The 22,562-nt window shown below is 43.2% G+C and overlaps 1 protein-coding gene across 19 annotated transcripts in view; it reads right to left on the bottom strand.

The window, feature by feature from the left end:
- The window catches only part of UBR5 (ubiquitin protein ligase E3 component n-recognin 5), a 110,298-nt gene that overhangs the window by 2,735 nt on the left and 85,001 nt on the right, over window positions 1–22,562 (bottom strand). For 13 of the 19 annotated variants that reach the window (XM_068108503.2, XM_078773102.1, XM_068108490.2 and 10 more), the window contains 8 exons: window positions 20,955–21,085; window positions 6,736–6,793; window positions 6,372–6,544; window positions 6,178–6,262; window positions 5,888–6,043; window positions 5,517–5,630; window positions 5,280–5,424; window positions 2,619–2,704 (listed from right to left, as the gene is read on the bottom strand). In XM_068108503.2, the coding sequence (XP_067964604.1) occupies window positions 2,619–2,704; window positions 5,280–5,424; window positions 5,517–5,630; window positions 5,888–6,043; window positions 6,178–6,262; window positions 6,372–6,544; window positions 6,736–6,793; window positions 20,955–21,085 (948 nt within the window). The remainder of the gene's footprint in view (window positions 1–2,618; window positions 2,705–5,279; window positions 5,425–5,516; window positions 5,631–5,887; window positions 6,044–6,177; window positions 6,263–6,371; window positions 6,545–6,735; window positions 6,794–20,954; window positions 21,086–22,562) is intronic. The other 6 variants (XM_068108504.2, XM_078773097.1, XM_078773098.1 and 3 more) reach the window with 1 other exon arrangement.

Raw genomic sequence — 22,562 nt, 5'->3', positions numbered from 1 at the left:
TGTTTTTTTTTTTTTTTTAATGATAATTGATCCCCTTTCACATAAAAGTAAAAAGCTAAGTTTGAGTTGGCCATCCTGACTTAGTAGAGCGTTCACACGCGCACCCAGAGTACAACCACCAAGTTTCAACTTGTTCCGTCCAGCGGTTTCACAAGAGTGTATAAAATACATAGCACATAAGTAAATTGGCCAAGTAGTTTTCAATTACAGTACATCAGGTTTCCATACGGAGATACTATTATATTACTGTAAACTGCTGGGACTTGCAATACACCCTCCGGGAATGGCGCTACATCATGCGCATTTGTAAAGATAATTTGTGCTCCCCCACCCCCTCCCGAAATCCCATCCCCGGGACAAGTAATTTTATTCAACTCCTAAAACCTTCCCACCACACCCCAAGTATAACCACTAAATTTCAACTAATTTTGTCCAGCAGTTTGGGAGTGCATGCAAGACAAACACCACCACCACACGCCAACACCACATAGCATGATGCATGTCGTTGTCATTAATGGAGAAATAAGAATTTTTTTTATATGGCTGTCGTGTTACGTTGTGTTACAAAGCCTAATTAGCTTGGAAAAAGTAATCCGAAAGATGCCACACACAGATAATGAGACAACAAAAGGGAGAATAAAAGAAGGTAGAGGGATAGAGGGTAGTAGATAAGAGACCTTCCCTTCGCCCAAGTTACTGTTGGCTGCCGCCATGAGGCCGTGCAGGCCGAGTCTGTCCCACGCTTGCAGGCCAGGGAGGGTAGTACCAAGCTCCTTCACGTAGCAGCACACACACACAGGCAGTATGTCGAATCGGAGGAAGGTGAGGAAGTGAGTTGAGAAGGTGAGCACAAAACGACTGCAAGAAGATCCAACTCCCACTCACTGAGCTCTGACTGAACTCCACCACACTCCAAAATCGAACCATCACCCAAATGAACTCACCTCGACTGGTCTCTTGTTAGAATGATTTGTACAGAAAACATTGGACAAAATGGGAGACCGAGACAGATGGGGAGGTCGAGGTTTATGATCTCTCCTCTTGAGGTACCGGTAGGCACAATATGGGCAACGCTGATTGGGATTTGAGGTGAACTCATAATGGGACTTGTCCGCTCCAGATCCCAAGAATGGCCTTCCCTCACCAGACTGCCGGCTCATCTGCACGGTCCCGTCCACCAACTCACCACGGACTCTACCATTTGCCCCGTGGGAAGGCTCCTAAAAGCTTTGTGTGCCGTGTCATCGCCTCCTACCCTATTTACTGTGTGACCATGGGATCCTGTGACTTGGAGCACCGGGCGAGACGACACACCGACGGCCATACTTTTCCAGTCTCCATTGTGCCAGACACAAGAAGTGGAATTAAATAAAGAAGGGTGGGGGCAAAGGGGAAGCACACCACAGGAAAAGGAAGGTCACCGCAAGCCCATTACACCCGTAGCACAAGGGAGGAAATTAAATAAAACAACAGTGTGAAGAAGAGGAGCAGCTTAAACACAGGGAATGCAAGGGTCTCTACCCGAACGATCCTGGCAGCACTAATTTGGGGCATCACCAGACATCTTATTCTAACAATGATTATGCAATAACTAGCTAATTAATCTCCTCTTTAACCCCCAAGCTACTTTCGTTATTTTTTCAGCCATGCGTTTGTCATGTGAAAGTTTTTGGCATGTCTTGGACCACTGCAACTATTTCATTCCAATACATTTTAAATGTGCCAAGTATTTAGCATCATTATCATACGGCTCCTCTGTATAATGCCTTTTAACAGGTGTCAAAAAGTTGAACAGAACCCTCCCAGGGCCCAAAAATATCCTTTTTTTTCCTTCTTTTTTTTTTTAACAAGGATACTGTTGGGACAAATTGTTGTTTGACAGCTCGTTCTAAGCACATCGACGGCGAGTGAGAGTAAATGACTTTAAAAAAAAATGTTTTGTCAAGATGCCTCGAACGAGACATCTACGATTTGTTACTGAGTACCTGAAGTGTGACAAACCTGGCTTCGTTGTTATGATCAATGCAATCAGCAAATAACTTACCAAAACGACCTATTATATATATATATATATATATATATATATATATATATATATATATATATATATATATATATATATATATATATATATATATATATATATATATATATATACATACATACATACATACATACAGTACTTGATCGAGAAATTATATACTGTACATGTACAAATGTTTAACACAGCATAGGATAAGAAAAAGAAATGAAGAAATGAAAAAAGGAACAAAGAAAAGAAAGAAATAATGAAATAAAGAAAGAAGAAGAAACAAGATGTACCAAAGGGGAAAAAATTGTAAATGAATATTTGTCTCAATTTGTTCAACAAGCAAGCCAACTCTGCAATACTTCAGGTATCCAATATCAAATCCATACTCGTATGCAAGTTTCAATGTTGTATGCGGGATGTTGCATCACATTTCCAAAAATGTTAGAAATGAATGCTTGCATGTGTTTGGATGGAATCAAGTTGCACAAATTTGTGAAATCACCAATGCCAGGCCCAAAATTATGCACATGACACTCATCCTGTCCACCATGAAACTGCAGTGTTTTTGACCGATGTTTAACTGTACCAGGTCCTGCCGTTCAGCCATGTTCATCTTTTCTACGATGGACCAGAACCAGCGCTTGAACTGCAGAAGCTTCTCGGCACTCTCTCCTGCCAAGAGATAGTCCGTGTGATACTAATTGACCTTTCTAAAAATTAAGTGTCTGTATGTAATACATTCGGAGAAAAATTATCTTGATGGCGACAACTTAAGATCTATCTATTTATTATGTACACGTCGGGGAGGTGGATAGAGGATGGTGGGAGGAGGGGGTGGAGAGAGGCATGTGCTGAGAGGATCTTGAGGTAAAAGCAGGGGATGTGGGCTTCATGAGATATTAGTAAGAAAGTAGTGTTAAATAACAATCATTAGTCTTACCCCAAAGGGGTTGCCAGACTATTGCAAAAACCCTGTCTGTCTGTGTGTGTCCACGTCTATATTTTCACTTTAAATTTTTTTTGTCTGCAACCGCTTGCCTAATCGATGCAAAACTTTAAACATAGGAGGTACTCCCGATGGAGAATATTTTATTGACAACTCGGACATCATACATAGGTCATATGGTATGACAGCCATATGGGAATAAAGGAAAAAATTGACAAAATCTTCTCCAAACCCACTCAATGAAAAAAATTGAAACTTGGTATTCATCAGCTCCCCATGGGGTTTATCGGTTGATGATGAAGACATCATCGGTGAAGTGGTATTCCAGCCATAACTGGTTAAATTCAAATCCTTAACCAAAAAACTCTGAAACTTCATATATCTGACCCGAAGTGATTGAAGAATTACATTTATGACGTCATTGTCACATGGTCTGGCAGCCATATTGGATTGAAAATAAAAAGTAAAAAAATTAAATCTTCTCCCAAACCGCTTAACAGGTTGATGTGAAACTTCATACATACGATCGGCTCACCATGGGGAATATAGTTTGAATTTTTTTTCATATTCATCATTGACGCAGTATAGCCTTAATGTGGAAAATAAGTGGTTAAATATCCTAATAATCAATCAATAAAGCTACGGATAATGGCAATGCATGTGACATAATAGGGTGCATGGAAGAAACAGGTACAGTCGAGGCCAAAAATATTTGCAGCCTTGCATTTTTTTCAGATAACTCACAATTTTCTCGAAAAAGAAGTTGAAATTGACCAAATTATTTGGTCGACGAAGACCCAGCTTTCTGACAGTGGGTTGAATATTGCGCTTCAAAATGCCTTGATAATGTCCTGATTTCATGATGCCATGCACACATTCAAGGCACCCAATGCCAGAGGCAGCACAGCAAACCCAAAACATCACTGAACATCCTCCATGTTTGACTGAAGGGAAGGTGTTCTTTTCTTTCAAGGCTTCATTTTGTTTTCTGTAAACAGAGATGATGTGCTTTACCAAAAAGCTCCAAGTTGGTCTCATCTGTCCACAGGACCTTCTCCCAGAAGGATTTTGGCTTCTTCAGGTGTGTTTTGGCAAACTCCAGTCGGGCTTTCTTATGTCTCTCTCTCAGCAGTGGGGTCCTCCTGGGTCTCCGACCATAGAACCCCCTTTCATTGAGTTGGCGACGGATGGTGCGAGTTGAAACTGTCGTACCTTGTGTCTGAAGGTCAGCTTGAATCTGTTTGGCAGTTGATCGAGGTGCTTTCTCCACCATTCGAACAATCCTTCGCTGCAATCTTTGATCAAGTTTTCTCCTGCGGCCACATCCAGGGATGTTGGCTACAGTGCCATGGGCCTTAAACTTCCTGACAACATTGCGTATGGTGGACACAGGAACATCAAGGTCTCTGGAGATGAACTAGTAGCCTTGAGATTGTCCATGCTTGGCTGCAATCTTGTGTCTGATCTCCTCAGACAATTCTCTTGTTTTCTTTCTTTTCTCCATGCTCATTGCGGTACACACAGTGACACAAAACAGCAGAATGACTCCTTTTCTCTATTCAAACTGGTTGAATGAGTGATTTTTAATATTGCAGGCACCTGCAACTCACCGTAGGTGAGTTCAATTTCAAAGTAAGGGAGAATCACCTGCTTGAAATCTAATTATTTCTAACAACTTCCAAAAGGTGACAATAATATTGTCCAGGCCATTCTACTAATTTTTTCAGCTTTTTTTTTGTTTTGTTTCACTGCAAACCAAAGAAATACAAATGTGGATACCAAAAGATTTTTTAGTTTCAACAATTTTCTGGAAGAAATGGTGCATTATTTGAAAAAAGTGCAAGGGTGCCAATATTTTTTACCACGGCAGTATATGGGCCATAATAGTAGTGTGTTCAGTTAACGATGGTATTTTTTGATCAGAATGTGTATATTTATTATTATTTTAATTTCCTAGAGACAATGCCCATGGCCATGGAAGATGGCAATGTCACAAACCTCAACCACAACTATTCCACAAAAATGGAGAGTTAATTTCAAATTTGAGTGAGCTGTCCCAATACTTTTGACAAGATGGTGCATGCTGAATGAATTTAAAACGAAAGCAGGATACACTGTTATTCCGGGTGGGTTGGGGTGGAGGGAGGGAGGGGGAGGACAGCCGAAATAATGCTACTGCTGGAGATAACGCTTCTTAAATAGCACACTTCAATAATTTGTTCTCTCTCTCTCTCTCATCTTCTAGTCTGAATTTTGTATGAAACAAACACAATGTGGATGGGACCAAGAAGCAGGATGTACCAGACTCATCGTTGAAGGACGTGTAGCTGATCAGCATCTGTACATTGACTTCTCCGCAGCCATTAAGCAGGAGGCGAAAATCTTCAGCAGTCAGGTCCTCAAGAGCACTCCTCGGAAGCACCTCCAACACCCCACGCCGCATGGCCTGAGCAAACAAATCGTGAGAATTGTACGAATGCAAGTGTAACAGTACCAACAACATGAATCAAGTGTGGTCTAGAATCAAGAAGCACCAACCAGCATTGGCTGCTCAGCCACAATCAGCATGCGGTATTCAGCATACTTCCGTACATACTCGTAAACATTGGAAGGAGTCACTGCGATAATTGATCCTCCTGGGACAAGCTCCACCTGCAGATGGAAAAAGATTATCCATATTATCTGCTTTAATAATGGAATCCTGCAAACCTACATTAAGCTGGCCATCTCAATTTGTAGGACGAGAGCAACAACTCTCAAATAAGCTTTTGTTTCTTTTTTGAGCAATTAATTAATGTCAAGAGTTTGATGCATTATTTTTATTGTCCGACTTCATCCTGCATTTTCAAAATGGCTAATATAGTTTAGAAATGCAATTCACTCCATTCTTCATCGTGTTTTCGACATACCAGCCCACCACCCTCTTCTTTGTTCAGGTCCATGGAGAACATCAGATCCATGGCTTTGAATACATTATCAGCATCACTACCCTGTGCTGCCAGAATCAGCTGCCTCAGGCTCTCGTACGTCACAGAATCGAAGAATGCAAAGTCATGCCAGTTTACCTGCAAGTTCACAAATACATCACCCAAACATGGTGCCAATTCAATTGGTCAGCTCACCAGGGTTAAGCACCTAAAACAGGAAAACCATGTTAAAATATAATCACAAATTGTGAGGGCACAAAAGGCATGACCACCTTGCGTCCCAGAATGACCTTGATGACATGGCGGTTCAGGGTGATCGGACAAAGTTCATTTTGCAAAAGGCAGAGGCCCAATATCCTGCACGAAAAAAAGGAAGAGCCCTGTAATGTGTAAACCAGGAATCACACAAACTCCAATTGTTATATGAATTTAAAAATCCTCCAAAAATTCTGGATTCTGCACTGACCGCCCGACATTGCGGTAGCAGTTTAGGCGAGCCTCAGTATTTTTGCCAGCGCGTATAGAATAGATGCCTCTCTTTCCAGGCTGGTAGAAGAGTTGACTATTATCCTCAACCTCCTCTTGCTCCTCTTGTTCATCTGGCCCTCCCCTTCCACCAGACAGTCTCTTCCTGCCATCCTACAAGTACAAGCAAAGGAAAAAAAAAAAAATCAAAGGATCTGCATGAGTTTAATCATTAAAGATCACCCCCTGTACTTTTTTTTTTTCAATCTCCTTTCAATTTTCAGTCAGAATTGGCTTCCACAATAACATTTTGGTTCAATAGGTCAGGTAATGTCACCACATCATGGTAGTTAACCCAATCTCACCTGTGCTCTTTCATTGTCCAGCACCGGCAGGTCCATCAAGGAATTGTCGTTTCCTTCCCTATGTACACAAAGGAGACAAGATCCATCAGTGGGTATCATGAAAGATGTATCGGTAGGAAGTTTGCTCCGACTAAAATGACAACAAGAAAAAGAGCAATCAGAGATTGCAAACCCTCGCCAGGATGTATTTTCAGTGGTTTTTAAGGCTTTTAAAACAAACATGGCGGCCGAACCACGTGACCGATGACGTCATCATTATTTTTTTTCTAAACTAATTTATTCCGAGATTATGCTCAAGAAATTTCATCTTGATCGGATGAAGTTTTGTACTTGTCGAATTATGACGTCATAATGGAGGCACATATGACATCATCATTAACATATTTTATTCCCCATGGAGAGTTCGTTACAATGAGCCATGTCTCAATTTTTTCTATTCAGCACTTTCAGAGAGAGAGGTGCAAAGTTTTTCGGTTTTTCCAAGATGGCGGCCGAACCACGTGACCGATGATGTCATAATTATCATTAAAAAATTCTACAGGTGGAGTTGCACCTGTGGTGAAAATTTCCTGTCAATCGGACCAACGGTTGCAGAGAAAATCATATTTATTCTGTGCGGACAAACAGACAAACAAACAAACTCAAATGCTCCTCTCCTCTGGCGAGGGTAATTATATATATATATTGCACAAAACAACCAGAATGAAACCAATACAGGCAAACTCATCCATTATGGAATGTCGAGGATGAAAGGATGTTAACACGTAACAAGCAATAAATATAGACAAATGTGTGACTTTTAACCTTTTGAACCCTGAGCTCTTTCGCATTTTCAGCTCCCCAACCCTAGGCTCCTCGAAGAAGACAAAAATCACTGAAAAGTTGAAATTTGTTTTATTTCGGTTTTCTGCTTGTAAAAATATTTTTCTAGCCTGTAATTACAAATAAATAATATTTAAAATCATCGACAGTCTTACTGTCTTCTTTTTTGAGTTTAGGCCAAAAAAAGACATTTCGCTCACAAAATCGATGCGCCAGTCAGCGCGCGCATTGATTTTGACCCTGCGCGTCAACAATTTGTTTTGTTTTTTCAAATTTCCAACGGTACCTACAACAGCGCGCGCCGTCTCTATTTAAATATAGAGCACATCATAAATTATAGAGCACATTAAACATAAACAATGCAGCGCCGCTTCAAGTATTCGCGTATACTTGAGGCGGCGCCGAGACGAGATAATTGCAATTAAGTGAGCTGTGACGTCACGTTCTCGCCTAAAGCGCGATTTCGAGCATGAGGAGCCATATAATGTATGCATGTTGCCGGGCCGGCGCCGCGCTATCTCGGGAAATATGAAAGATCTTGGGTATCGACGTTCGCGCACGGTTCTTCCATACAAAACTACGTTTAGTTTGTCCAAATCCAACCAGCCGTTCCAAAGATACGAGTAGTTTTGTGTGCCGTGCCGTCATGAATCCAATCGGCTGGATATTGTCATTTATTGAAACGAAGACGTTCTTTGTCGGGTTCGGGTGAAGCAACCAGAAGGCCTAGAGAGCTGCGGGTGGTCTCGTTAGTTAGGCCTGGATCCTACCTCGTTTGTCATGAAGTTGTGTCTGTGATAATCCGGTGGACTGGGAGAAGAGATCGTGGGAGACCATCGGCATGGATTAAAGCGCTTCCGCGTTAGCCCAGCAGCGAATGCGCCGATTTGGACCACACCATACAGCCCATCTGCACATGCGCGGCTTTGATACACATGCAGCGTGTCATCCCGATCCCGTACACGAAGATTGGTCTGGGTGTAGTCATTTGCGCATGCGCGGTTTTTTCAGCATTCAAATGCTTCGGCAATCGCCTGTTAAAATAAATACATTTTAAAATAACTTATTAAGCTTGTGTTCATTATTTACAAAAAGGCCGACCTGTCCCATCGGCTGTCTTTAATTTCTCACTGGACGGCACCACGGCAGATGAGGAGGACCGCAAGGCATGAAGACACAAAAAACACCTTCTTTATATGTGCAATCCATGCTTTTCAAAAAAGAAAAAGAAAAACGCATCGCCGCATCAATTCTGGAACTTTGGTCTGACCAGAGACCAGCAATATATTTTTTTCGGCCTTATCGCCAATAAATCGATTTTGTGGTACCAGTTAAACCAGCAGTTATTGCCCGGTTTTCCTATACACAATAATTCTCCACCAAAATCTCCTTCGCACTTACCTGAGCAATTATCAGCGACACAGACCTAATATTAGTTTTAATACAAGCGTTACGCCTAGGTCCCCCGTCGGGGAAGTGATGCGAGTTGACAAAGTGGAACAAGCAGAAAACATGCTATGATATGATATTTCGCTCACAAGGGTCAGACATACATGGAGGCGGCCATCTTGGATTTTGACGGGGCGACCCAATTTTCAATAGCGTTCTTCCTTATGCCTAGATACACCCACACACCAGAAGGTACTTCGCTTATTTTTCAAGATATTTCGCTCACAAGGTTCAGACATATATATGGTGGCGGCCGTCCTGGATTTTGACGTGGCGACCCACTTTACAATAGCGGTCTTCCTTATGCCGAGATACACCCCCACACCAAATTAGAAGTTGGTACTTCGCCTATCTTTCAAGATATTCTTCTCACAAGATTCAGACATACATGGCGGCGGCCATCTTGGATTTTGATGTGGCGACCCAATTTTAAACGGCGTTCTTCCGTGTGCCTAGATACACCCACACACCAGATTAGAAGTTGGTACTTCGCTTATTTTTCGAGATATTTCACTCACAAGGTTCAGACATATATATGGTGGCGGCCATCTTGGATTTTGACGTGGCGACCCAAGTTTCAATAGCGTTCTTCCTTATGGCGAGATACACCCACACACCAAATTAGAAGTTGGTACTTCGCTTATTTTTCAAGATATTCATCTCACAAGGTTCAGATATACATCGCGGCGACCATCTTGGATTTTGACGTGGCGACCCAATAGATACACCCACACACCAGATTGGACGTTGGTACTTCGCTTATTGTTCGACATATTTCGCTCAGAAGTTTCAGACATATAGATGGTGGCGGCCATCTTGGATTTTGACGTGGCGACCCAATTTTCAATAGCGTTCTTCCTTATGCCTAGATACACCCACACACCAGATTAGAAGTTGGTACTTCGCTTATTTTTCAAGATATTCATCTCACAAGGTTCAGACATACATGGCGGCGGCCATCTTGGATTTTGACGTGGCGACCCAATTTTCAATAGCGTTCTTCCTTATGCCTAGATACACCCACACACCAGATTAGAAGTTGGTACTTCACTTATTTTTCAAGATATGCAGGTTACAAGGTTCAGACATATATGGCATCAGACATACATGGCGGCGGCCATCTTGGATTTTGACGTGGCGACCCAATTTTAAACAGCGTTCTTGCTTGTGCCTAGATACACCCACACACCAGATTAGAAGTTGGTACTTTGCTTATTTTTCAAGATATTTCGCTCAAGTTTCAGACATATATATGGTGGTGGCCATCTTGAATTTTGACATGGCGACCCAATTTTAAACAGCGTTCTTCCGTGTGCCTAGATACACTCACACACCAGATTAGACGTTGGTACTTCGCTTATTTTTCGAGATATTTCGCTCAAGTTTCAGACATATATATGGTGGCGGCCATCTTGGATTTTGACGTGGCGACCCAATTTTCAATAGCGTTCGTCCTTATGCCGAGATACACCCACACACCAAATTAGAAGTTGGTACTTCGCTTATTTTTCAAGATATTCATCTCAAGGTTCAGACATACATGGCGGCGGCCATCTTGGATTTTGACGTGGCGACCCAATTTTCAATAGCGTTCTTCCTTATGCCTAGATACACCCACACACCAGATTAGAAGTTGGTACTTCGCTTATTTTTCAAGATATGCAGGTTACAAGGTTCAGACATACATGGCATCAGACATACATGGCGGCGGCCATCTTGGATTTTGACGTGGGTTGCACCCACACACCAAATTTGAATGCGGTCCTTCGCTTACGCATGCACGCCCGCCCGCACGGCCGGACACACGGACGGAGGGGGAAAGCCATAGTCCCCCTTTCGCTCCGCTGAGCGACGGGGGACAATAACGGAACCACAAATTAACGGAGCCACGTGCATGGTGTTGATATAATTTCCCGGTGTGTACCCCGGTTTACAATAAGTACACCGTATCCCTGCGTATCGTAAGAGGTGACTAAAAGGGTTGGCATCAGGAAGGGCATCCGGCCATAAAACATTGCCTCAAAAAGGGAACCATGACAATTACAATGACATATGGGCAGGGTACAGCACGAAGCACCCCTTGGGGGTCCTCACCCCCTCTCGTCAAAAATCGAGGTGGGGGAATCCGATCGAAGCAAGGGTGGAAATCACTCCATTTATGACGATGAAACATCTGATGCCCCACGTGGAAATCGGTTTCTGAGGTTTGGGACATGGAATGTAGGAACAATGCTCGGGAGATCAGGAGAAGTGGTGGAAGTATTGGTCAGAGGACATATGTTATGTGCAGGAGCAGATATGGAAGGGAAGTGGTGTGAGGATGGTGAAGGGTAGGCAGGGACAGAAATACAAGTTTGTGTGGCAAGGGTGCCAGGAAGGCATGCATGGTGTTGGTGTCCTGTTTTCTGAAGAGTTTGTAGACAGTGTGGTGAGTGTGATTAGAGTGAGTGAAAGGTTGATGGTGAAAATGATGAATGGAAAGCTCTTGGTGAACATCATCTCAGGATATGCTCCGCAGGTCGGTCGGAGCGATGAAAAGAAAGACCAGTTTTGGTGTGTGATAGAGAAGCTGATGGAAAACGTGAAAGATGAGGAAGTTGTTGTGGTAGGAGGAGACCTAAATGGACATGTGGGAAGGAGTATAGACTGTTTTGAGGGAGGTCATGGGGGTTATGGATATGGTGTGAGGAATGGAGAAGGTGAAAGGATTTTGGAGTTTGCTGATGGAGCTGGTTTGTTGATTTGTAATACACAGTTCCAGAAAGCGGCTAATAAGCTTGTTATATACACGTCAGGTGGGTCGACGACAACCGTCGGTATCCATGGAAATCTCCACGCATGGCTGGCGGACTTCCTCTCTCGTCGTAGTCAACGTGTGGCCCTGAATGGGTTTCTCCCATCTCCTCTTCCTGTTCAGGCTGGAGTTCCCCACGGCAGTGTTCTGGGCCCTGTGCTTTTTCTGGTCTTCATCAATGATGCCTGGTGTTGGGCTAGCGGCTAGGGTGCCAGCTTAGGATCCCAGGATCCTGGGTTTGAATCCCGGTCGATCGCTGAATTAACGCCAGGGGGGTTGACTCAGCCCGTCATCCTTCCGAGGTCGGCTAATTGAGTACCAGTTCACTGGTAATTCCCTGCTTGTCGTAAAAGGCGACAAAAAGGGTTGGCGGCAGGAAGGGCATCCGGCCGTAAAACATTGCTTCAAAAAGGGGACCAAAAAACAACAACAACCACAGTCCCCGAAAAAGGCCAACCCCCGCTTTGCGGGGAAAAATGGCCTCTAAATGTGGTTATTTTTTTATCCAATGATCTCTGACTCTCTTGAAAATCCTCTCTATCTCTTTGCTAATGACTCCACTCTTTGGCGCTCCATTCCTCATCCCTCAGATCGGCAGTCTGCAGCCTCCTCACTCTCTGCAGACCTGGACAAAATCACAGACTGGGCAAACAAGTGGAACATGTCTTTCAATCCTGACAAATCTCACACTCTTACGATGTCTCTCCGAAAAGACTAACTGGACAACCCTCCCATCTACTTTCTGAATAATCCTCTGCAAGAAGTTCTGTCACTCAAGCTTTTGGGTCTCACTATCTGCCATGATCTTTCCTGGGAAAACCACATTTCCAAGCTGGCCTCCAAAGCCAGTCGCCGACTGGGCATCCTCTGTCGTGCGAAGTCCTTCCTTGGCACACCTGAGCTCCTCACCACATACAAGGCTTTCATCCACAGCTCAATGGAATACTGCTCTCCCCTCTGGGCTGGTGCTCCTGCCTCACACCTAGCTCGTCTTCACGCTGTTGAAACCAAAGCGTTCAGAATCATTGGAATCTCCCGCGATGACGCCATCTCCGAGGGCCTTTCACTTACTCACCGCAGGCAGGTTTGTGGTCTTTCCGTCTTCTACCGACTCCTCTCCGGCCTTGCTCCCCCAGCTCTCTCTGGGCTCTGTCCCCCAAATATTCCTGCAGGTCGCACAAGATCTGCCTGCAACCCTCTTATGGTTAAACTGCCAAAATCAAGACTCTCTGCTCACCTTCACTCCTTCATTCCTCTTTTCTCCCGCCTCTGGAACAAACTCCCTCACTCTCTTCAATCCCACTCCTCCCTCCAGGTCTATAAAACGGCTGTTCACCACCATCTCTTATCTTCCCCAATCCAAAACCTTGATCTTTTCTACCCACGCTAATTTCACCCCAAATCCACTTTTTTGAGGTGATTTTTGTCTTCTTTCCTGTAAGTCCTTGGTGTCCTTGTGTTTTATACCTATCCTGCCTCCCCCCAGGCCCTCTCCCTCCCACACATCTCCCGATGTCCCTGCTCTCAAATGTTGTGTTTGTGTGCTTCCTCCCCTTCTCTCCCCATCTTGTCGACCGCTCTCCTTTTTATATACCTTGTTTGCTTGTTTGATAAATGTTAGCTCTTTCACGAGCCTCGACTCTATAGACAAAAAAAAACAAAAAACAAACAAAAAAAAACGTTGACTACCTGATGGTGCGTAAGCGAGATAGGGCGCACCTCTGGCACACCAAAGTGATCCCGGGGAAGGAGGCTGTTTCACAGCACCACTTGGTTGTTTGTGATATAAGGGTGACAGGTGCGAGGAGAGCTTGGCAGGTGAAGTACCAACCGAGAATGAAGGTGTGGAGGTTGAAAGAGGAGACAGAGAGGGAGGCATTAAAAGAGAGGCTGAGTATGGCAGAGGATAATGTGGTTGAGCTTGAAAGTGGTTGGATGTCAATGAAAGATGTTGGGTGCTGTTGGTGAGGTATGTGAATGGACAAAAGGACCACCGAGGCATTCGGAAACATGGTGGTGGGATGATGAAGTTGGAAAGAGGATTGACGAGAAGAGGAAGAAGTTCAAGGAGTGTCAAAAGGCGAAGGGTACGGGGGCAAAAGAGGCAGAGCATGAACGTTATAAGGCAGCCAAGAAGGCTGCAAAGAAAGAGGCAGCAAAGGCGCAGGAGGGCGGAGGCATATAGGAAAATGTTCGGAGAATGCTTGGATTCGGAAGAGGGTCAGAGAGCGGTATTCAAGATTGCAAAGCAGATAGCGAAAGAGAGGTGCAATGTGATGGGGGTGAGTTGCTTGAAGGATGAAGTGGGACGATTCGTTGTGGACCCAGATGGAATTAAAGGAAGGTGGAAGATAGGGTGCATCAAACGCCCAACTATTTTTAAAAAGATGTTGGATTGATCTGGCCCAAATTTTATTTTGTTCCAATCATAAAATAAAGTTGCTATGCAAAATTTGGTAAGGTTTGGACATCATCTTCTGGGTCCACCTCACCATTTCATATTTTGAGTCGGTGGTATCAGAGTTGGAAATTTGACACGCAGCTGTTTTGAGGCCCATAAATAAAAATGAAAGGATTGACTGATTGCTACATATAATAACTCTTTGTAAAGGTATTATTGTGCTCTGTAGCAATATATCATCATCATAGGGATAGGGATACAATTCATTTATATACAAATAGTCAAAATAATGATTTTTTTCAAAATATGGATATAAAGCTAAATGAAGAGTATTTTTAAAATATAATATATAAATTAAAGAATATCCTGAATGTTGTAGTCATCTTGTCTTTACAGAGATCTTTTAACTAGACAAGATGATTAAAACAATTATTAGGCTATACTCTAATACTCTAATGGCGTCAGGAAGGGCATCCGGCCATAAAAAAACATTGCCTCAAACAGGGAAGCATGATTGTCATGGCGCCCGCAAGGCTAACCCCCGCTCCAGCGGGGAAAATGGCCTTAAAACGATCATTCATTCATTCATATTCACTCTAATAAAATTGGATAATTGATTTATTTGTTGTACATAATTATGAAATGACATTATTGTTACTAATACTACCTTTTTCTTTCAGATAAAACAATGGATGGCACAGTAAAGAAAGCATCTGTTGCAACAAGAGAGTCCACCAAGGTGTTTGGTCTTGGAAGTGCCATAACTGAACAAGATTCCCAGATCAATGGCACCAGACTTCCAACTTGTTTACAAGTACTACGTTGTTTCATGTGGCACACGGAAGATGGCAAACTTGAACGACGCTCTCGGTGGGAATCAGCAAAGCTTGTACTGCAGAAAGTGACACCATTTTATGGCAAGGCTAATATTCCTATCATCTCTGAACGCAAGTCTATTGAGAAAATTATCAAACTTGCAGATGATAATTCCAAGCTTAGATCAATCCCTATTAACCGAAGAACAACTCCAGCAAGCATCACAAAGGTGAATCAAATGGAGATGAAATTTATGGAGACATTTCCCTTGTGGCCCAATGATGCTAGTTCTCACATCAAGAATCCTGAAGACTTAGCATTCCTGGAATCTATGAAGACAGATCGCTGTGCAACATTTGGCTGCCAAGATAAACTGTTGGCAGATAAGATGCAGCGTAAAGTGAACCGCGAGGAAAAAGAATCAGAGAGGCGAGCAAGTATGGAGCTGGAGTTCAACATAAATACTACAACCACTGTGTATAATATTAGTGACAGTGATGAAGAAGTAACTCTTGGACCTTCAACAAGCACACCAACAACCTCAAGAAGTCATCATCGTTTAGTTAGACCTGGCACATCAGTTTTCATTCCACATGACATCCTGAAGACTGAAGAGGCCCAGTCTTGTTTCACTGGCAACAAGGATGAAGATGACACCAACCCAACAGGCTGCTTTCACAGAAGCTCTTATTGAAGAAACAGGAGGGGATGTAGCGAAGGTGTCAACATCATATGCTACAGCAGATAAATCAAGACGCAAAATTGGACAGCATATTGCTACTACCTGTAAGGACAAATGGATACCTCCGAAGCTTGCTACGTTGCACTGGGACTCAAAGCTGCTTCCATGCTTAACTAACCAAAACACTTTTGAAGAACGCCTGGCTGTGCTTTTGGGTTCTCAAACTGATATGAAGCTGCTGGGTGTTCCATCCTACAAGCCTGGAACAGACCGTAAATCTGGAGATATAATTGCTCAGCTGACTAATAACCTACTTGAATCATGGAACTGCCAAGAGAATGTTGTCAACTTGACATTTGACACAACTGCATCTAACACCGGCCACATCAGTGCAGCTTGTGTAACAATTCAACAACGGCTTAACAAAGCTCTTCTGTGGTCAGGCTGCAGACACCACACATTGGTGAAGTCATTCTTACGCACATTTTTACTGATCTTAAAGTTGAAGCATCGAAGTCACCAGATATCTTCCTCTTCTCAAGGTTTCGCAAGAACTTTGAAATGTTTCCACACACATTCAATGAACCACTTTCACGATTTGATCCATCTCAACTAAATGAAGCAGCAACAAGTTTGACAAGTGACTGGCAAAATAATGTTCTCAGACTCTGTCACACCGAGCAATCTCTAAGACGTGATGATTATTTGGAATTTGTTGATCTGTGTACTGTATTCCTTGATGGTGAAGTAGCTGAACATCAAATAACCTTCAAGCGTCCTGGTGCACTGCATAAAGCCAGATGGATGGCGAAGCTCCTCTACTCAATCAAATTATGTCTCTTCGAAAAACAAATCGCTGATCTTCCAGCAGATACAATTACCACAGAAAAACAAGTGCCAAAGATCAGAGAATTTGTCACGTTTGTCACTCTAGTATACAGCTCCTGGTGGATGACATGTACCTCTGTCACTGATGCCCCATGGAATGACCTGCAGCTCATCTCCAAACTGAAACAGTATGAAGCTGTCAATGCTGGAATCTCAAGAAGTGCCCTGAAAGCCTTCAAACGACATCTCTGGTACCTCACAGAAGAGATGGTTCCACTTGCCCTCTTCAGCTCAGTTGTTCCTCATGACCATCGCCGTGCTCTGGCAGACAGACTTCTGGAGGTTCAGCCAGATTTTCCAGTAACCAACCCACAAGGACGGTTTGGAACTGGGTTTGGAAAGCCCAGATTTCCTGATGACTTGACTGAGAAGACCACTCTGGCTGATTTTGTTGGACCAGATTCATGGTACCTATTTCATCATCTGAAGCTTGACTGGGCATTTCAAGTTACCGATGTTCAAGAATGGACTAACTCTGCAGCCTACCAGACATCATGGACTAATGTTGAAGCCTTGAATGTGGTGAATGACTCTGCAGAAAGGGGAGTTAAGCTTAGCTCTGACTTCCTTTCAGCAGCCAGAAGTGAAGACCACTACCAAAATGTGCTACAAGTTGTTGAGCACAACCGCAAGGAGAAACCGAATCTTTGAAAGCGAGCAGCTCAAGACTAAACTGTCAGAAATATCCATGAAAACTACAGTATCTTTGTTTTGTTTCTATTTTCATGTTCATCCATAGTCAGATGTACTCGTATTAAGATGATAAATGCTAAGATTGTGTATATATGATTCTACTGTAATAAAAATTATATCATTCTGGTATCTATAATACATATGATTATACCAATAAAATCATGATTTTGACTATTTGTGTATAAGTGAATTATATCCCTATCCCTATGATGATTATATATTGCTACAGAGCACAATAATACCTTTCCAAAGAGCTATTGTATGTAGCAATCGGTCAATCCTTTCATTTTTATTTATGGGCCTCAAAACAGCTGCGTGTCAAATTTCTGACTGATACTACCGACTCAAAATCTAATTTGCTGAGGTGGACCCAGAAGATGATATCAAAACCTTACCAAATTTTGCATAGGAACTTTATTTTATGACTGGAACAAAATAAAATTGGGGACAGATTGTTTTCTTGACATAGGGGCGTTTGATGCACCCTAGTGGAAGAGATATATGGAAATGCTGTTGAATGCAGAGAATGAATGGGATGGCAACATGGAGAGCAACCCAGTTTTAGGACCGGCAGAGAAGATAACCGAGAAGGAACTTGAGGAAGCGATAAAAGCAATGAACAGTAGCAAAAGCGGGAGGGTCGACGGGAGTTGAGGGAGATATGTTGAAGGCAGCAGGAAGTTGGGGTGTCAAGAGAATGACAGAGATCTGTAATCTGGCGGTGAAAGAAGGCCGCATTCCAGTGGATTGGGAACAGAGTACCCTCGTCCCTCTATACAAGGGGAAAGGTGACCCTCTGGACTGTGGCTCGTATAGAGCGATAAAGTTAATGGAGCATGGAATGAAGGTATTGGAAAGGGTGTTGGAGAGGAGGATAAGGAAGAAAGTGAAGATTGACAAAATGCAGTTATGCCAGGAAGAGGAACGACAGACGCGCTTTTCATTGTGAGGCAGTTGCAGGAGAAGTACATGAAGAAGAGGAAGAAGTTGTTTCTTGGGTTTGTTGATCTGGAGAAAGCATTCGATAGGATTCCACGCGAAGTAGTGACATGGGCGTTGAGGAAGTTAGGAGTGGAGGAATGGTTCATCAGAGTGGTGATGGCAATGTAGGAGAGAGCGCGCACTGCTGTAAGGACAAAGGACGGGAACAGTGGTGAGTTTGAAATGAAGGTGGGAGTGCATCAGGGGTCGGTATAAAGTCCACTACTATTTGTAGCTGTGATGAAGGTGCTGGCTCGGAACGTAAAGGAGGGTTTACCGTGGGAGTTGTTGTATGCAGATGATCTGGTGTTCATTGGGGAGGGTATGGATGGACTGAAGGAGAAGATGAACAAGTGGAAGGAATGTATGGAGGCAAAGGTCTGAAGGTGAATATCGGAAAGACGAAGGTGATGGCAAGTGGTAAAGCATGTGGTGAGGTGGAAAGAACTGGGAAGTGGCCGTGTGCTGTGCGCGCAGGAAGGGTGTCGGAGTGAACTCCATTCAATGTACAATGTGCGCCGAGTGGGTTCATCAAAAAGGTAGTGGTCCGAGAGGGTCATTAACCAGTGCGGCAGCTACATTCAAGTGTAAGGTGTGCACAGAGGGAGCTGCAGATGGCGGAAATGTTGAGTTGGATCTTGGAGACGGCATGAAGCTGGAAGGTGTGAAAACATTTTGCTACCTAGGAGACATTGTGAATGGAGAAGGTGGATCAGACTCGGCAACGGTTGCTAGAGTGAGATGTGCATGGAAGAAGTTTCGGGAATTGAGTGGCGTGCTGACGAGTAGGGGAGAGTCGTTGAAGCTGAAGGGAAAGGTGTATGCGCTGCACGTGTGAGAAGTGTTATTATTTATGGGAGGAGCGAGACATGGGCAATGAACGTAGAGCAGCAACGAAGGCTGGAAAGGGTGGAAATGCGAATGGTTCTGTGGATGTGTGGAGTATCGTTGAGAGAGAGTGAGAGAGGAAGACAAATGATGAATTGCGAAAGATGATAGGAATAGAGCCTGTGATGGATAGAGATATAGGAATAGAGCCTCTCTGTGAAGAGAAACAGGTTGAGATGGTTTGGTCATGTGTTGAGGAAGGATGAAAGTGACTGCTTGAGAAGAGTGATGGAAATGAATGTAGAAGGAGAGGATGGGGAGGACCGAGAAAACTTGGCTAAAGGTGGTGAAAGAAGAAATGCGGGCAAGGGGGTTAACAAGGGGAGATGCAGAAAATATGGCAAAATGGAGAAAATTGTCATGGGGCCCGCAAGGCTAACACCCGCTCTTGCAGGGAAAATGACCTTAAAATGCCTGTTGTTGTTGTGGAGCCACTAATTACCCAGCACTCGCAAAGCGAAAAACAGGGTAAGGCGATCGGTTGCATACATCTGGCGTACGCGTCTGTCTTTTTAAAATTCATTTTCTCGGCAACCGTTAGTCCGATTGACAAAATTTTACCACATTCATAATTATTTATATTCATAATTATGACGTCATAGGTCACGTGGTAGACGCCATTTGGAAAAATGTTACACCTCTATATCTGAAACCACTAAATGGGAAAAATTGAAACATAGCTCATTGTGAAGTACTCCCCACGGGGAATAGGATGTGTTAGTGATGATGTCATCGGTGCCTTCATTATGACGTCATAATTCGACAAGTACAACGCTTGATCTGATGAGGATGAATTTTTTTTCTCTGCAACTGTTTGCCAGTTTGACAAAATTTTGACCATAGGAGTGCTTCCCCCTGTATAAGTTTTTATGATAATTATGACAACGTAGGTCACGTGGTACAGGCGCCATCTTGAAAAACCAAAAAACCTTGCACCTCTATATCTCCGAAACCGCTCAATAGCAAAAAATTGAAACCATGAGTTGTCAAGTACTCCCCATGGGGAACAGCATATGTTAATGATGATGTCATCGGTACCTTAATTATGATGGCATCGTTTGACAAGTACAACGCTTGATCTGATCAGTATGAATTTTTTTTCTCTCTGCAATTTTAGTCCATTCGACACAAAATTTTCACCATTGGAGCTACTCTACTTGTAGAAGTTGTGATAATTATGACGTCATAGGTCACATGGTACAGGCGCCATCTTGGAAAAACCTCACCTCTATATCTCTGAAACCGCTCCATGGGGAAAAAAATTAAACATGGCTCATTGTCAAGTACTCCTCATGGGGAATAAGATATGTTAATGAGGACGTTCGTTATTGGTGCCTTAATTATGATGTCATAATTCGACAGGGACAATGCTTAGTCTGATCAGTTTGAAATTTCTTGAGCGTGATCTACGCAAAAATTATATTCGAGAAAATAAACTTATGTCATCGCTCACGTGGTCTGGCAGCCATATTGGATCAAAGAACAAACCCTTCAAAAACAGAAGAGTTGGCTCGCATCAAGATGACTGCACAGGGTAAGTATTCAATGAATACCATCGAGTTGCTCAGGAAGTTGCTCGTGATACGTTTGTAAACAAGAGATAATTAGGCTTAGACCATGTATAAAACACGCTCCAGGATGAGCCTTAGACCATGAAAAAATAAATAAATAAAGCATGCGGCATCCAGTCTATATGGAGGTTTGAATAGCGACCGGTAACCGGCTGCTAGGATTCAAGGGGTTAATCATTGTCAAATCATAACAGCAGCAATAGCAAGTGTGGGTATCATGATTGCTGCTCATACCGTCCATGTGGAATTATTAGATCCATGGCTTCATCGACACGGGTACGCAGGGAATCTTCACTAGCCAAGAGCAGCAGCAGCTGTGCAGGAGAGAGCTCCAATAGCATGCCCGTAATCTTGCTTGCCAATGCCTGGAATGTGTCAGCAATCATCGTTATCTCAGCCTCCAAGCACTATCTACTATAAATGGATGAGGTGTGAGTGTGGGTGTGAGTGAGTGAGTGTGAGTGAGTGAGAGTGAGTGAGTGAGAGCGTCATACTTTTTGTGTCTATTAATTACATACTATTCAAATGTACCTTTTAACCCTTTAGACTGCTGAGACCCCCTTACACCTTGGAAGACCCTTCAACACTTGAGACCCAAAAGTCCCCCAAGGACCCAAAACATCCAGATGACCCAAAAGTCCTTAATGACCCAAAAAGTTATTGAGGACCCAAACGTCCAAGGACCCAAAAGACCCAGATGATCCAAAAGTCCTTAATGACGTAAAATACCCCAAGGCCCCAAAAAGTCCTGGATGACCAAAATTCCACGAGGATCCAAAAGACCCAAAAATCCCCAAGGACACAAAAGACCCAGCTGACCCAAAAGTCCAAGGACACAAAAAGTCCTTGATGACCCAAAAGTCCCCAAGTACCCAAAAGACCCGAGTCCCCGAGGACCCAAAAGTCCTCAAAGACTGAAAAGACCCTGAGGACCCAAAAGTCCTCAATGACCAAAAAGTCCCCAAGGACCCAAAAGTCCCCAAGGACGAAAAGTCCCAGATGACCCAAAAGTCCTCCATGGCCCAAAAGTCCTTCATGGCCCAAAGGTCCCTGAGGACCCAAAGGTCCTTCATGACCCAAAAGACCCAGGTGACCAAAAAGTCCTTAATGACCCAAAAATCCAAGGACCCAAAAAGTCCTTGATGACCCAAAAGTCCCTGTGGACCCAAAAGACCCCCCTGAGTCCGGCAGGCAGGTATGCTACAAGGCCGTGAAGACCAATGAAAATTTGGTACAATGGATTTGGCCCCCTAGTGGCTTAAACATTGGACAACACCAACCAAAGTACAACATAATACCAATGCATTCCTGTAATTTAGGAATGTACACCTTGAATTAATGATGGCATAAATGATGGATACAAGAAGGTAAATTTATAAATAAAGAATGACTATCTTCACAAGGAATTGCCACAAAGGCAATCACCTTATATTCGGTATACATGAAGAAAGGTGGAAAAGTGGAGAAAATAAAACATTCAAAAGTGGAAAAGGAGAATGAGGGAAAAATGGAAGGGGTGGGCAGAAGAGACACCAGACAAAACGACGGAAGAGGGACGCTAACAACGAAGGGATGGGAAGAAAACATAAGAAATAAGGGGTAGTATGAGGAGTGGGAGAGGGTCAATCATTAAATGTTTGTTTTTTTACCATTTTGTGTACGTAAAACCACAAAAATTGGCCATAAAACAACAATTTACATTTGGTGCAACTTACATGTTTATTCATTCAAAAATTGCTCTTAAAATGTTAACTTGAGGTATGAAATATTAATTATAATAAATTATAATAAATATAATAAATTCGTATGCTTTCGTGAAAACCCAGATCAATGAACGTTTTT

This window comes from Myxine glutinosa, chromosome 2 (genome assembly GCF_964187855.1).
Source record: "Myxine glutinosa chromosome 2, kmMyxGlut1.1, whole genome shotgun sequence".
NCBI lineage: Eukaryota > Metazoa > Chordata > Myxini > Myxiniformes > Myxinidae > Myxine > Myxine glutinosa.
The sequence above is the reverse complement of the archived record's forward strand: the minus strand, read 5'-3'. Positions and strand labels throughout refer to the sequence as shown.